The sequence below is a fragment of the Ursus arctos genome, unplaced genomic scaffold (genome assembly GCF_023065955.2).
Source record: "Ursus arctos isolate Adak ecotype North America unplaced genomic scaffold, UrsArc2.0 scaffold_10, whole genome shotgun sequence".
Classification (NCBI taxonomy): domain Eukaryota; kingdom Metazoa; phylum Chordata; class Mammalia; order Carnivora; family Ursidae; genus Ursus; species Ursus arctos.
This window is the reverse complement of record NW_026622764.1, coordinates 55,811,922-55,824,632: the sequence shown is the minus strand read 5'-3', so window position 1 is coordinate 55,824,632 and position 12,711 is coordinate 55,811,922. Positions and strand designations below refer to the sequence as shown.

Sequence of the window (12,711 nt, the reverse complement as noted above, 5' to 3'; positions counted from 1 at the left end):
ATTCTGAACTCTAGTTTTTATCTTTTTCTTATATCCATACTGATTAGGTCCCTGGCAGTCAGTACTGCCTCTTGTTCTCTTTTTTTGAGGTGAGTTCTTCCATCTTGTCATTCTTGCAAAAAGTAGTTGCTTTTCTATTTGTAGAATTACAGGAATTCTTTTCTTACATCTCCGGTTGAGTTCACAGATGTTCAGAATGATTTGATAGCTATCTAGCTGAATTCCAGGGACCAGACAAACCTAGGGTCCTCTACTCCTCCACCATCTTCCTCTCTACCTTTGGAAAGAAGTAACTACAGATGTTAAAGCTGGCTTTCCCACAGAATCTCCAGAGAAATGCCAAGCTAAGAGTTAGCAAATACAAAGATGAATCAACAGCTGGATGAAGAGATGTGTACAACCATTCCTGGGGAAAGGGTGTGGAGCTTCCATGCCCTCTCCAGGGGCTCCACTGTCCCTATTCCTCCACGTGTTTACCAACCAGGGAGCTCCTGGGCCTAGCCCTTTTGCGTTTTATGGAGGCTTCATTGCATAACCTAAACAAAACTTGTCATTCACAGGAACCACATGAATTTTTGACTTTGCAGATTGTTTTTGTGTGTCTTTTTAAAAAGCTGATTACTACGTTTTCCATAGTTATTATTTCTGACCAGAATTTGGTGTGGAATGCCCTTGTTCTTGCAAGAGCCATAATGGCCTTCTTTGAGTATTTGGGGAGGATGATTCAAGATTCATAACCCTCCCAGGCACAAGCCCCACCCTCCACCACAAACCGAGCTGGCATACTGATATTCAGCTCAATATTATGTATCAAATATTCTCTCAAAATTTGCAAAACAAATTTTAGTTGTTTCCGTATTATGAAAAGAAATGATCTATAGGGGCGCCTGGGTGGCACAGCGGTTAATCGTCTGCCTTCAGCTCAGGGCGTGATCCCGGCGTTCCGGGATCGAGTCCCACATCAGGCTCCTCCGCTATGAGCCTGCTTCTTCCTCTCCCACTCCCCCTGCTTGTGTTCCCTCTCTCGCTGGCTGTCTCTCTCTGTCGAATAAATAAATAAAATCTTTAAAAAAAAAAAAAAAAGAAAAAAAGAAATGATCTATAAAAGTTTTATTAGTCAACATCCTTTCTTCCAATGGAAGCAATCAGACTTATAAAGAGTCAAGCTTGTTATTTTCCTTTCAAACAATACCCTTGGGCAAACAAATTACTAACTCCTTTAGGGTAGAGCTTAGTGCTGGAATCTGCACACATGGGCACTCAATGAATATTACTCCACCAGGGAGGTGGATATTCTGGGTCATCTAGTAGAAAATATTTTACTATGGAAACAATGTTGACTTTCTGAAAAAATAGACAATGTGGATTACATATTTGAGGTATCTGATATTCTAAACACTTGATAAAATTATTTATTGGAATGAATTGATAAGAATCTACAAGTTCTATTTCAAGTTGCTGTACCATTCATCCCATCCAGACCCCAAAATATGCAAATTTTCAAAGCAGGATCTTTCTCAGAATGTTATTTCCAAGAGGTCTCTACTTGTGAATCAATCTGAATTTCAATCCCATCTTGGCCATCTCTTATTCTCCAGTGTGACTCAGCATTATCACATTCAAGGGATCCCTACATTAGAGAGAATTTGAACTTCAGATATTAAGATTTTTTTCTACTCCAGCTGTTGAAAACATAATTCCCAGCTCCCTTTAACATGGCAACAAAACTAGCACCAAACCTGAGGTGTATTGCAACTTGCATTTCCGTGGCCATTCTAAGCCCTAAATAATATTCTGAAACTAAAAGTAAAGAGACAAGCAAAAAAGGGAAGTTTGGTTGGTTTAACATTAGCAGCCACTTAAATCTATACAATGATGTCAATTTTTTAGAAGACGACTATGCCAAAACCATGTTAAATACATTGAACAAACTAATTCAATAAATATTTACTAAGTATTTATTATGCGTCAGATGCTGTTCTATTAACAAAAAGTCTGTGTTCTCAGAGAACATGTATTTTACTTGGAGAAACAGGCAATAAGTAAGTATGAAAAATAAATATGTAATAGGTCAGATGATGGTAGGCACCATGGAGAAAAGGCGGCACTGTGGTAGGTTATGGCCAAGAGGGCCCATAAGGGGGCAGACTGCAAAACTCTTAGACCTTACTGGAGTGCACACAGATAATGGGAGATTGTCAAGGCCACAAGGACACCAAGCTACGAGGCCTTGTTGATCAGGCTCACTGTGCAGCAGAATAAGATAGTACAGGTTGTTTCTGATTGTTGAACAGCTGCAAGGGATGAGGCGGAACCCACAGTTCTATGCTTCTCTACCCTGGTGGACATCTCACTCCATGTGGGAGCTGTGGAGACCATCAAATCCCAGAGAGCCTCCATGAGAAAACAAGGGAGGCTATGAGAAAGTATCCCCAATCACTTTGTTATTCTTTGCGTTAACAGTTGTTTAGAATAGGCTCTAGGGGCCAAAGATGGGAGCGGGACGATCAGTTAGGAGGCTATGACACCAATCGGAACAAGAGATGATAGTGGCTTTGACTAGCATCTTAACATTAGAAGAGTGAGACGCTGAATCCCTAATAATCTGCATTTTGAAGGCAGAGGGCACCAGATTCACTGGATTCTATGTGATGTTTATGTTTATGAAAAAAAGAGGAAGCAAGGATGAGACCATATTTTAAGGCTGAGCAACGGAAAAAAAAAAAAAAGAGTTGAGATGAGGAAGCCATGGGAGGGTGAAGTTTAGGGAAGGAAATCAAGTTTGGCTTTGAATATAGTGTCTGGTATAACTACTGAACAAGGAAAATGGGGACTTGAAAAGATAGTAACCCATACTTTAGAAGGGATCTAAATGAGAACTTATCCAAATTGCAAAAGTTTATTTGAAGGGGTAAGTTATCTGGCTTGACCTTCATTCTAATACAATGGGAAGTTGATATTTGTAGGTTGTTTTTAGTGTTTTAAGTTAATGACTATAAACCTGATCATAGGAAACTGCTATATTTTCATGTTACTTTACTTTACCCACTCCTTTCATAAAGATGAGGTTTACAATGAAGATGCTTTCACAATAAATCGTGAAACAAAGATTTTCAAACATGAGCTGTCCACCAAGAATTGCACACAAATGTTCAAAAAACTTTATTCGTAACAGCCAAATATTGGAAACTGAACTATCCATACGCAGGAGAAATGATAAACAAATTGTATATTTAAGAGCGACACTACTCAGTAATTAAAAAAGAACCACTAATTCAAGCAACAGCACAGAATGTCAAAAATGTTGAGTGGAAAACGCCAGACTAAAATAATTCCATTCAAGTAAAGTTCAAGAACAGCCCAAAACTCATCTATGATCATAGAAACCAGAAAGTAGTTGCAACAGGAGTGGTCATGAGTGCAAAAGGGCACAAGTGAACTTTCTGGGGTAATGAAAATGTTCTGATCACCGTTAACACAGACATATAAAACTGTCAAAACTCATTGAACACAAATGCATTTTATTGCATGTAAATTCTATCTAAAATACGCAACAAAACATGAGCCATCTACTGAAAAGGTTACACACAGGAAAACCCAGGTTAAAAGCAATTAATCTAATGGAGCACCAAGTTTTATTCTGAGTTTCCCAGCCACCAAGGCAAAAGGGAAACAAACTGCTTAGCTCTAACATTAGTGTGTATCAGAAGAGAAAAAAATTTTCCTAACACCAAATTTAAGAATATTTGGATAAGAAGCACTAGATACTACATAAGACTTTCACTAAGACTTTTATAAAAGCACATTTTTCGTTCATTTTTCTATCAGTCCTCAACTAAAGTCAAGGGGATGCTTATGGTTCTACGAAGGCATTTCTATGGGGAGTTAAAGGAAGGTATTCACAGTAGAGTAGTTTTCTAGAGTGCCCTAGCTGCAGGGAAAGAAACTGAACTCATTCCCGAGGAACAGAGGGTTCTCAGATTTCCTAGGCTTACCTTCCAGCATGCCTCAGCAGAGTTTGTGACAGGAGTTGGGTATCAGATAATTAGGGATTGACTGAAGTGTAGTATTCTCTGGAGCTGATTAAAACTAGATATGTGGGGGTTAGCTACTGAACTTGTATTTGGTTAATTATATGTTTTGTTATAAAAAATGTTCTAAAAAACCGCCATATTCATGCCCAAATGGAAAACTATGCCTGGCTTTACTAAATCAGGGGCTTAATGGATACCTTTACCCCGGGTATTCAAGAAACTCTTCTTAGGATCCTTCCGTGCTTCTCAGCAGGGGTATAACTGACAACTTAGGCAAGGCCATACTTTGTTATGTAGGACTCCCTACTTTTAAGTCATTTAGCATCTGAGGCCCCACCCAATAAAATACAAACAGCCTATCTCCAGTCCTGTGACAACCAAGTAGTGTGCCGACATTTTTATTTCTATTTACTTACTTACTTTTTGGCCTACACTTAAAAACTTAGTTCTGCCTCCTGTGGGTCATCACTGGGCCTAAAAGAATGTTGGTATCCTTTTGAAGTTGGAAGAATCTGGCCTCAAATTCCATGGAATGACATGGCATGAAAAAAAGACAATCTTGGTTTGAAACATTTGAGGATAAATAGTATCAGTTATCACTTCCATCCCAGACAAACCTTAATACGGCCCCACAGACACTTTATTTAGAACAAGGCCGCGTCTGCAGTGAGCCGGCCGGAAGGAAGTAGCCTAAGTAAACCCTCATCAGCCCAGTGACTGGATCCACAAAATGCAGCTTGTTCAGTGTTCATCGAACATGGTCCGTTCAAACGCTGAAGACCCTCTGCCAAAAAATATTGTGGCTTTAATGAAGTGGATATTGAACTGTTTTTGTTGTTTTCCTAGCTATAGCTGACCAAGAAATGATTCTTTCATTCAATGTGAAGACCTATTATGTGCCAGGTAGAGAGGACACAATGGTGCGTAAGTTTTGCCAATAAGTCCAACGAAAGGTTTCAGGAGACAGATAATAAAGTAACATGGAGTTTAAAGGAATAGAGAGGTATAGTAGCCTCTCTGAGGAAATGTTTAATCTGAGATCTCGAGGAGCGGGAGTTAACTACATGTTTTGTTTGTGGGCAGCGTGAGGGTGGGGACAGCTGAGAGAAGACAGTTTCAGGCAGGGTCATCAGTTTACACAAAAGCCAGAGCAGAAAGAAAAAACAGTTAGGATAAGGAAAGGAGAAGGAAAACAGTTAGGTTAGGATAAAAACAGTTAAGCGGTGAACAGAAGTTTAGCCAGGGCAGAATTTTGGGCTTGGAAAGAGCTTGTTTCCCCTAAGTGCAGAACACCCTCATGAACATTTATAAAAGAAACATAATCAGACTTTTATTCAAGTCAACTCACTCAGATCCAGAATGAGAAAGCCAGCAAAGACTTTGGGAGACAGAGACAACTGGCTGGGAAATGCTGTACGATCCAGAATAAAGCTGACAGCAGGCGAGACTAGGATGGTACAGGAAGGAGTGTTTAATACAGTCAATAGATAATGAAAAGCTCCAATTATGTGCCAGTCATCCTACATTTATTGAGGAGTCTAGTGGGGGAAATATATTAATCAAACAAGCAAGAATGACAAAATATCAAAAACAGAACCTTTCCTAATGCTTCAAGAAAGATTTCTCTTGAGGAAAGCACATCTGAACTAAGTTCTGAAAGTTTACTAGAAGCCAACTAAAGGGTACAGCGGAGAATGGATGGGAATATATTTCAAGGGAGGGAAAATTGTATTTATCAAGAAACTAATGTAGCCATTGTGGCAAAATGCAAAGAGCACAAAGGAGTGCTATTAAGGTGAGACTGGAGAGGTGGGTTGGGACTAGATCAGGCAGATTAAGTAATTTGGTCCTTATCCTAAAAGCCGGGAGATGCCATGAAAGTGCTTTAAGCAGGGGATGTGATTAAACACACACCAAATTTGTGTTTTGAAACTGTGGTGGCTGCAGCTTGAAGAATGGATTGTAGGGGGCACGGAAGTGGATGTGGTTAAGTGGGTTACACCATGACTGCAGAAGGCCAACCAGAAGACGCTGGAAGGTGGATGACTCGGAGGCTGTGCAGAGTATGGAGTTTCTGGCAGGGGCTTCTCACACAGTTCATGACATGTAAGACCACATCGTCTGACCAGAGGAAGGCATTTTCTTCTTCTTACTCACTGGGGTAAGAACAAGGTCATCTAAAAATTATGTTACACATTGAACTATTAACAATGGTCTCCCTTGGAAAAATGGGACTGAAGGATGGGAGGAGGAGGAGGGCATTCATTTTTTACCATCAACACTTCCAGGTGATTTTTTACAATAAAAATATGAATACAAATAGAAGTTTAAAAATGAATATGGAAATCCCATCAAATTATTTATAAATGTAATAAGCAGGAAAGAGCTAGGACTATCTTGCTTTATGCCATTCAGGAATGGATTTTGAGCTCTCAAGAGTCCGTTCCCACCCATTCTGGTTCTCAGGACTAATCTACAAGAGAAGGTTGGAAGAATTAAGTGTGGGATCTACAGTAAATATTTTTTAAAATCTTAAATTGTGATTAATATTTTCTCAATAAGACAAAAGTCTAACAATGATCAACGGGTAAGGAAACAGAGACTAACCCATGCTGCTTCTTCAGGTTATATATTAATGAGAAATCCCAGAGAGAAAAAAGCTAGATTGACTTAGATGAGACAATGGAATCCTAAAAAATGCTCAACTAGAACCACAAAAGAAGAAAGACAAAAATAGAACAAAGAATAAGAGCAACGAATGGAAAACAATAATGAAAACGGCAGATATTAATCCAATTATATCAAAAATCACTTTGAATGTCAATGGTCAAAAAACACGGCCTAACTGTATGTTGTCTACAAGAAACCAACTTTACATATAAAGACACACAGATAAAAAGTAAATGGATAGAGAAAAATATACTATGGAAACATTACTCAAAAGAAGTAGGAAAAGCTGTATTAATTTCAGACAGAACTGAATGCAAAGTAAGGGAAGGTATCACTGACAAAGGAGAGTATTACATAATGATACAGGGGTCAATTCTCTAAGACATAATCATTCTTAGTGTATGCAGCTAACAACAGAACATGAAACTACACAAGGCAAAAACTGCAAGAATAGACTACTCCACTATCACAGGTGGAGGCCAGTCAACACCCCTCTCTCAAAAATGACAAACCAAGCACGCAGAAAGTCAGTAAAGACATAGCTAAATTCAACAACACCATCAATCTATAAATGGCTGCAACAGGGGCAGAACCCATTTTTCTCAAGGTGTCATGGAACATTCACCAATATAGACCACATTCTGGGTGCTAAAACACATTTTAACAAATTTTAAAAAACTTAAAAAAAATTTAAAAGAACAGAAAACATTGTCTAATCTCAAACCACAATGGCCATTATTTAGTTTGAACTAAAAAGAAACACAACTTGTCAAAACTTGTGTGATGCAGCAAAAGCAGTGCTTAGAGGTGAATTTATGCACTGAATGCATATATTAGAAAAGAAGAAAGATCTAAAGGGAATAATCTAAGTCTCCACCTTAGAAAACTAGAAAAATAAGTGCAAATTAATTCCAAAGTAAACAGAAGAAAAGAAAGAATAAAAATCAGAGCAGAAATCAATGAAATTCAAAATAGGAAATCAACAGAGAAAAGGCAACAAAACCAAAAGCTGGTTCTATGAAAAGATCAAGTAAATCAGTAAGTGCCTAACCAGGCTAACTTAAGAAAAAAAAGGGAGAACACAAATTACTAATAACAGAAATAAAAGAGGAGCTATCACTATAGATCCCATGGAAATTAAAAGGGTAATAAAGGAAAGCCATGAACAGGTAAGTCTGTGCCCACAAATTTGATAACCTAGAAGAAATTAATTCCTTGAAAGACACAAGATGAGATTATCTGAATGGGCCTGTATCTATTAAAGAAATGGAATCAATAATTAACCTTCTAAAACACAATGTCCAGATGGGTTCGCTGGTGAATTCTATCAAACATTTAAGGAAGAAATTATACCAATCCTCTGCAATCTCCTTCAGAAGACAGAAGCAGAGGGAATACTTGCCAACTCATTCTATGAGGCCAGCATTACCAAATATCCAAACCAGACAAAGACGTTACAAGAAAACTACAGACCAAATCTCCCTTGAACATAAACTCAGCAAAATATTACCAAATCAAACATAAAAAAGTGTTAGAAGAATTATATACCATGATCAAGTGAGATTTATCCCAGATACTCAAGGCTGGTTCAGCATTCAAAAATCAATTAACGTAATCCACCACCAACAGACTAAAAAAGAAAAATCACATGATCTTATCAACAGATGGAAAAAAACCATTTGACAAACTCCAATACCCATTCAAGATAAAAACTCTCAGTGAACCAGCAGCACAGAGGAACTGCCTCAACTTGATAAAGACTGTCTATACAAAATCTACAGCTAACATCACACTAGTGGTGAGAAACTAGCAGCTTTCCCACTCTCAGGTACAGGGCAAAGATGTTGCCTCTCATCACTTCTCAACATCATACTGGAAGTCCTTATTAATACAAGACGACAAGAATAGGAAACAAAAAGTATAGACTGGGAAGGAAAACAAAGAGATATTAAAAATAGCATTGCAAGTATGAGAAGAAAACAGATGTTAAGTATCAGAATTAACAGTTAAGATCTATCTGGGCATAGGGAAGGAGATGGGAGATTGCCTTTTTTTAAGTTCCTTTTGGTAGTACTTGATTTCTATTTGCATCTATTAGTTGAATAATTTTTTGAAGAGCAAATGCAAAAGGAAAAACTGCCAGAACAGATGGAAATAATCATGGATATGTATATAAAAGCTTATTAAAAGGAACATCTCAGTGTTCTTAATGGCAAAAATGTCCTAAAATTACCAAAATGTTCAATGAGAGAGAACTCACTAAAAATTATCATACATCGGGGTGTCTGCGTGGCTCAAATGGTTGAGCGTCTGCCTTCGGGTCGGGTCATGATCTCCGGGTCCTGGGATCGAGCCCCATGTCCGACTCCGGGCTCAGCGCCGGGAGTGTGCTTCTTCCTCTCCCCCTGCCTGTGCTCTCCGTTCTCTCTCTTAAATGAATAAATATTTAAAAAAAAATTATCATACATGTACAATAGATATAATGCAGCCCTTAAAATGTAGAATTTTCAATGATATGGGAAAGTGTTTATGATGTATAAGGAGGGAAAAGACTGTAAAACCATAAAGACATGTTAAGAAGTCAAGTGTACACACCAAAATAATCAAAACAGGAAGTTCTTGGTAGGGAATATACAACTTCTGTTTTCCTTGTGCTTTTATCTATTTTCCAAATCCACCAAAAACATGTCGCTATTCGTAAGATAACTAGTTTTAACAACACACACTCTCAAAATTTTGTTATGATTATTTCTGTGTGATGGAACTGTGGATGATCTTAATTTGCTTTTTTTCATTCCTTTGTTTATTCATTCCAATTGTCCACTGGTGGTAAAGACAATGCTGTATGTCATTATGCTTCTCTTTACACACAGGACAATGACATTTCTCCATATTCCTTACCATTGGCCTGGGGTCATATGGCTGGGCTCCGGTCAGGTCAGTAGAAAAGGAGAAAAGATGTATGCCTGTCTGTCAGGCCCAGCCATAAAACCCTGCAGGATCTACCGCTCTAGCTCCTCTCTCCTTCCACAGAAGATTTGAGGAGTCGAAGCTGACACTGTTACACAAGACAGAGAAATCTGGATCCCTGGGAGCCTGGAGCCCTCCTGCCACAGTGGAGCATGATAAAAGTAGATAAATTCCTACTGTCTGAAGCCACTGAGATGTTGGGGGTTGTTACAAGCAGTTCATCTATTCTAACTAATAGAGCATTACTGTTATCCGTGGGAAAACACAAACTAAAATGCTCCTTCCAAAATACAAATCTTCAACACCAGCTCATGATCTACTGAATGAAGTCCTCAAGATGGTACACAAGGTCCTCCATAACCTGGCTCCATGTGCCTCACATCCCAAATATCTCATTGTCCCTCCTGAACACTCCCAAAGTTCCTGGACCTGGTCCTCCCTCCCCATTACAGTACAGATCACGACTGTATTGTAATTAGGTATCCATTTACCAGGTCCTTTCCCTAGATTGTGAGTCTCTTCTAAGCGAGCAGTTGTCCTCCTCCTTCACAGAAATATCTTTAACACTTAACGCTATCTGCTGGGCATATAAGTGATGCTAGTAAGTAAGTAAATAATGTTTTCTTTAGAGTTCATAGCCCTCTAAAAAACATGAAACTTTAGAGCCTGGAAGGTAAAGAAAAACAGCTCTCATTTTATCAGAGTATATTTTCTTCTAAAATAAATTCTCCATCTCTGAATATCTGACTAGCCTAAAGCTCTTACGATATTACTGAAATAAACCCAGGAGTCAGGAATGAAATGTCTTTTTGGACTAGAACCGGTTCCTAGACCAAACTGTTCACGGGTTTGTGAAACTAAAAATTCTGATCCCTAAATTCAGAACTGAAAATTTTTTATCTTATGAATTTACAGTGAAATTACTGATTTATATTTATAAAATATATATATATTAAGATGTATTTATTTTAGAGAGAGCATGCAATGTGGGGGGGGGCACAGAGGGAGAGAGTGGGAGGAAAGGAGAGAAACAGACTCCACACTGAGTGTGGAGCCCAATACCACAGACCCTGGTATCACAACCTGAGCCAAACTCAAGGAGTCAGACGCCCAACCAACTGAGCCACCCAGGAGCTCTGAAATTACTCTTAGATATTTTAAATGGTGGTGGATTCTAAATTATTTCAGATAGGAAGTAACCTTGGAAATATAAGAATCATTATTACAACCTGAAATGCTCCATTTGTAAAGGAGACACTCACGGAAAAGCAGCATATTTTATGCTCCTTGGAAACTTTAGGGTTAATAATAGCCCTTCCAGTAACTGCAAAAACATTAGTTTAAAATGTATTACCGCAGCATCTGTCAAGGTTGAGTCTTAGATGTTACTTCAATAGTATCCATGAAAAATATAACTTATTTTAAAAGTTTATTTTTATTTTTAAAAAATCTACAATTTTACCCACTGTATATAGTGAACTGAATTGTTAAGAAATACTTTTTTTTTACATGGATTATCTTAAGATATAAAGAACCAAATAACTCTTTGGCTTTGTTATATGGGAAAAACAACACACAGTCCTTTAGTCAAACAACTTTGTGATATTTATATTCCATTGCACAGATATGGATTATACAAATTAGTAACACAAGTTATTTCTTAAATTCCAAACATTTTCTAAAATATTATTACAGCAGATGTCTAGGATATTAAAACATCGAGGTGGAAATCATACTCTAAATAGTTAAATATGACACTGAAAATACTGCACATTTTAATTAGAGGAAAATTCAAATGTGTGCTCAAATGCTCTAACGAACTAAGTAGCAGGGCAGCTAACAACTACTAGTAAGTCACCGTGGTCCATTTTTACGTATGCATATATATGACTATTCTTTAGATAACCCCTCCTCTGGAAAATGCATAATTCAAACGTAAAACTCTGGATAAATGATTTAAAGAAATTTAAATTCTTCCTAACACATAAGATCTATGGTGAAGTGTATTATTATCTATGACTTCATACAACCACTAACTCAAGATAAAAGACACCACACTTGGAAAGAAGAAAAGATTTTTAAAAGGTAATGGTTTTAATTGAATTAATGAGATGAAAAGATAGTGAAGCCCTGTTTGCTACTTACATGAAAGAAGATCTTAAAAAATAATCACTGCACAAAATACAAAGGGTGGGGTTATGCTGCGATATTAAATTTTTCTCCCATAATTTTTCTCTTGACTGTTCAAGGACAAATTACAGTTTCCACAGCAAATTTGTTTTCAAAATGCCGAATTGTAACACAATTGCTGACTTCACGTTTCTGAATACCTGTTTGGGAGGGAAAAATTTTTAAATTTCTGGTTCTTTAGTAATTCATACTTATCTTCATAGTTATTATTTATACATATGAAAATATTTTACTCTATACTCCATAAACTTCTATAGTTTGATTTTTTTTTTTTTAACACTGGAAAAAATAATTTTCCTCTCTTGTCTAAACTAAGTATCTTAACAGGTCTTAGTTACCAATAATAAGCCACATGCAAATTTATGACCTTGAAGGTAGTGGAAATATTCTGTATCTTGACTGTGGTGATAATTCGTTAAAACTCAGAACTGCACACTAAAGAGGGTGAATTTCATTATACGTGTAAGTCTGGCTTTAAAAAAAAAATTACCAACTATAAGGGAAATGAAAGGAAATGGGGGAGACACCGTCATTCTTGTTTTTCAGTTAAAAAAAAAAAGTTAAATGACTTGGCAAAGCTACATTACTTATGTCAATGCTCTTAATTCTTCAGCCAAATTCTAATTAACCTGTGATTATCCTTAACATGATCCAAAAGGCAAACTCTGTTTAGAATCCAAATCCCTCAGCACACACCTGGACAGCTTCTCCAGAGACCCTCTGGAAAAGAAGAACTCCTACACAGTGTGACTGAACCAAAGTGGGGGGAAGAAGGTTGGACTGGGTGACTACATGGGAAGTGAGGTAACAAGCATCTCAAGGCACTGACACTTTGCATTCACCTAAT

At 37.6% G+C, this 12,711-nt stretch overlaps 1 protein-coding gene across 1 annotated transcript in view; it reads right to left on the bottom strand.

The window, feature by feature from the left end:
* Positions 1-3,138: 3,138 nt before the first annotated feature.
* Positions 3,139-12,711, bottom strand: part of ITM2B (integral membrane protein 2B) — a 34,879-nt gene continuing 25,306 nt past the window's right edge. The window contains exon 6 of the mRNA XM_026493270.4: positions 3,139-12,004. Within this exon, the coding sequence (XP_026349055.1) occupies positions 11,919-12,004 (86 nt within the window). The 3' untranslated portion in view covers positions 3,139-11,918. The remainder of the gene's footprint in view (positions 12,005-12,711) is intronic.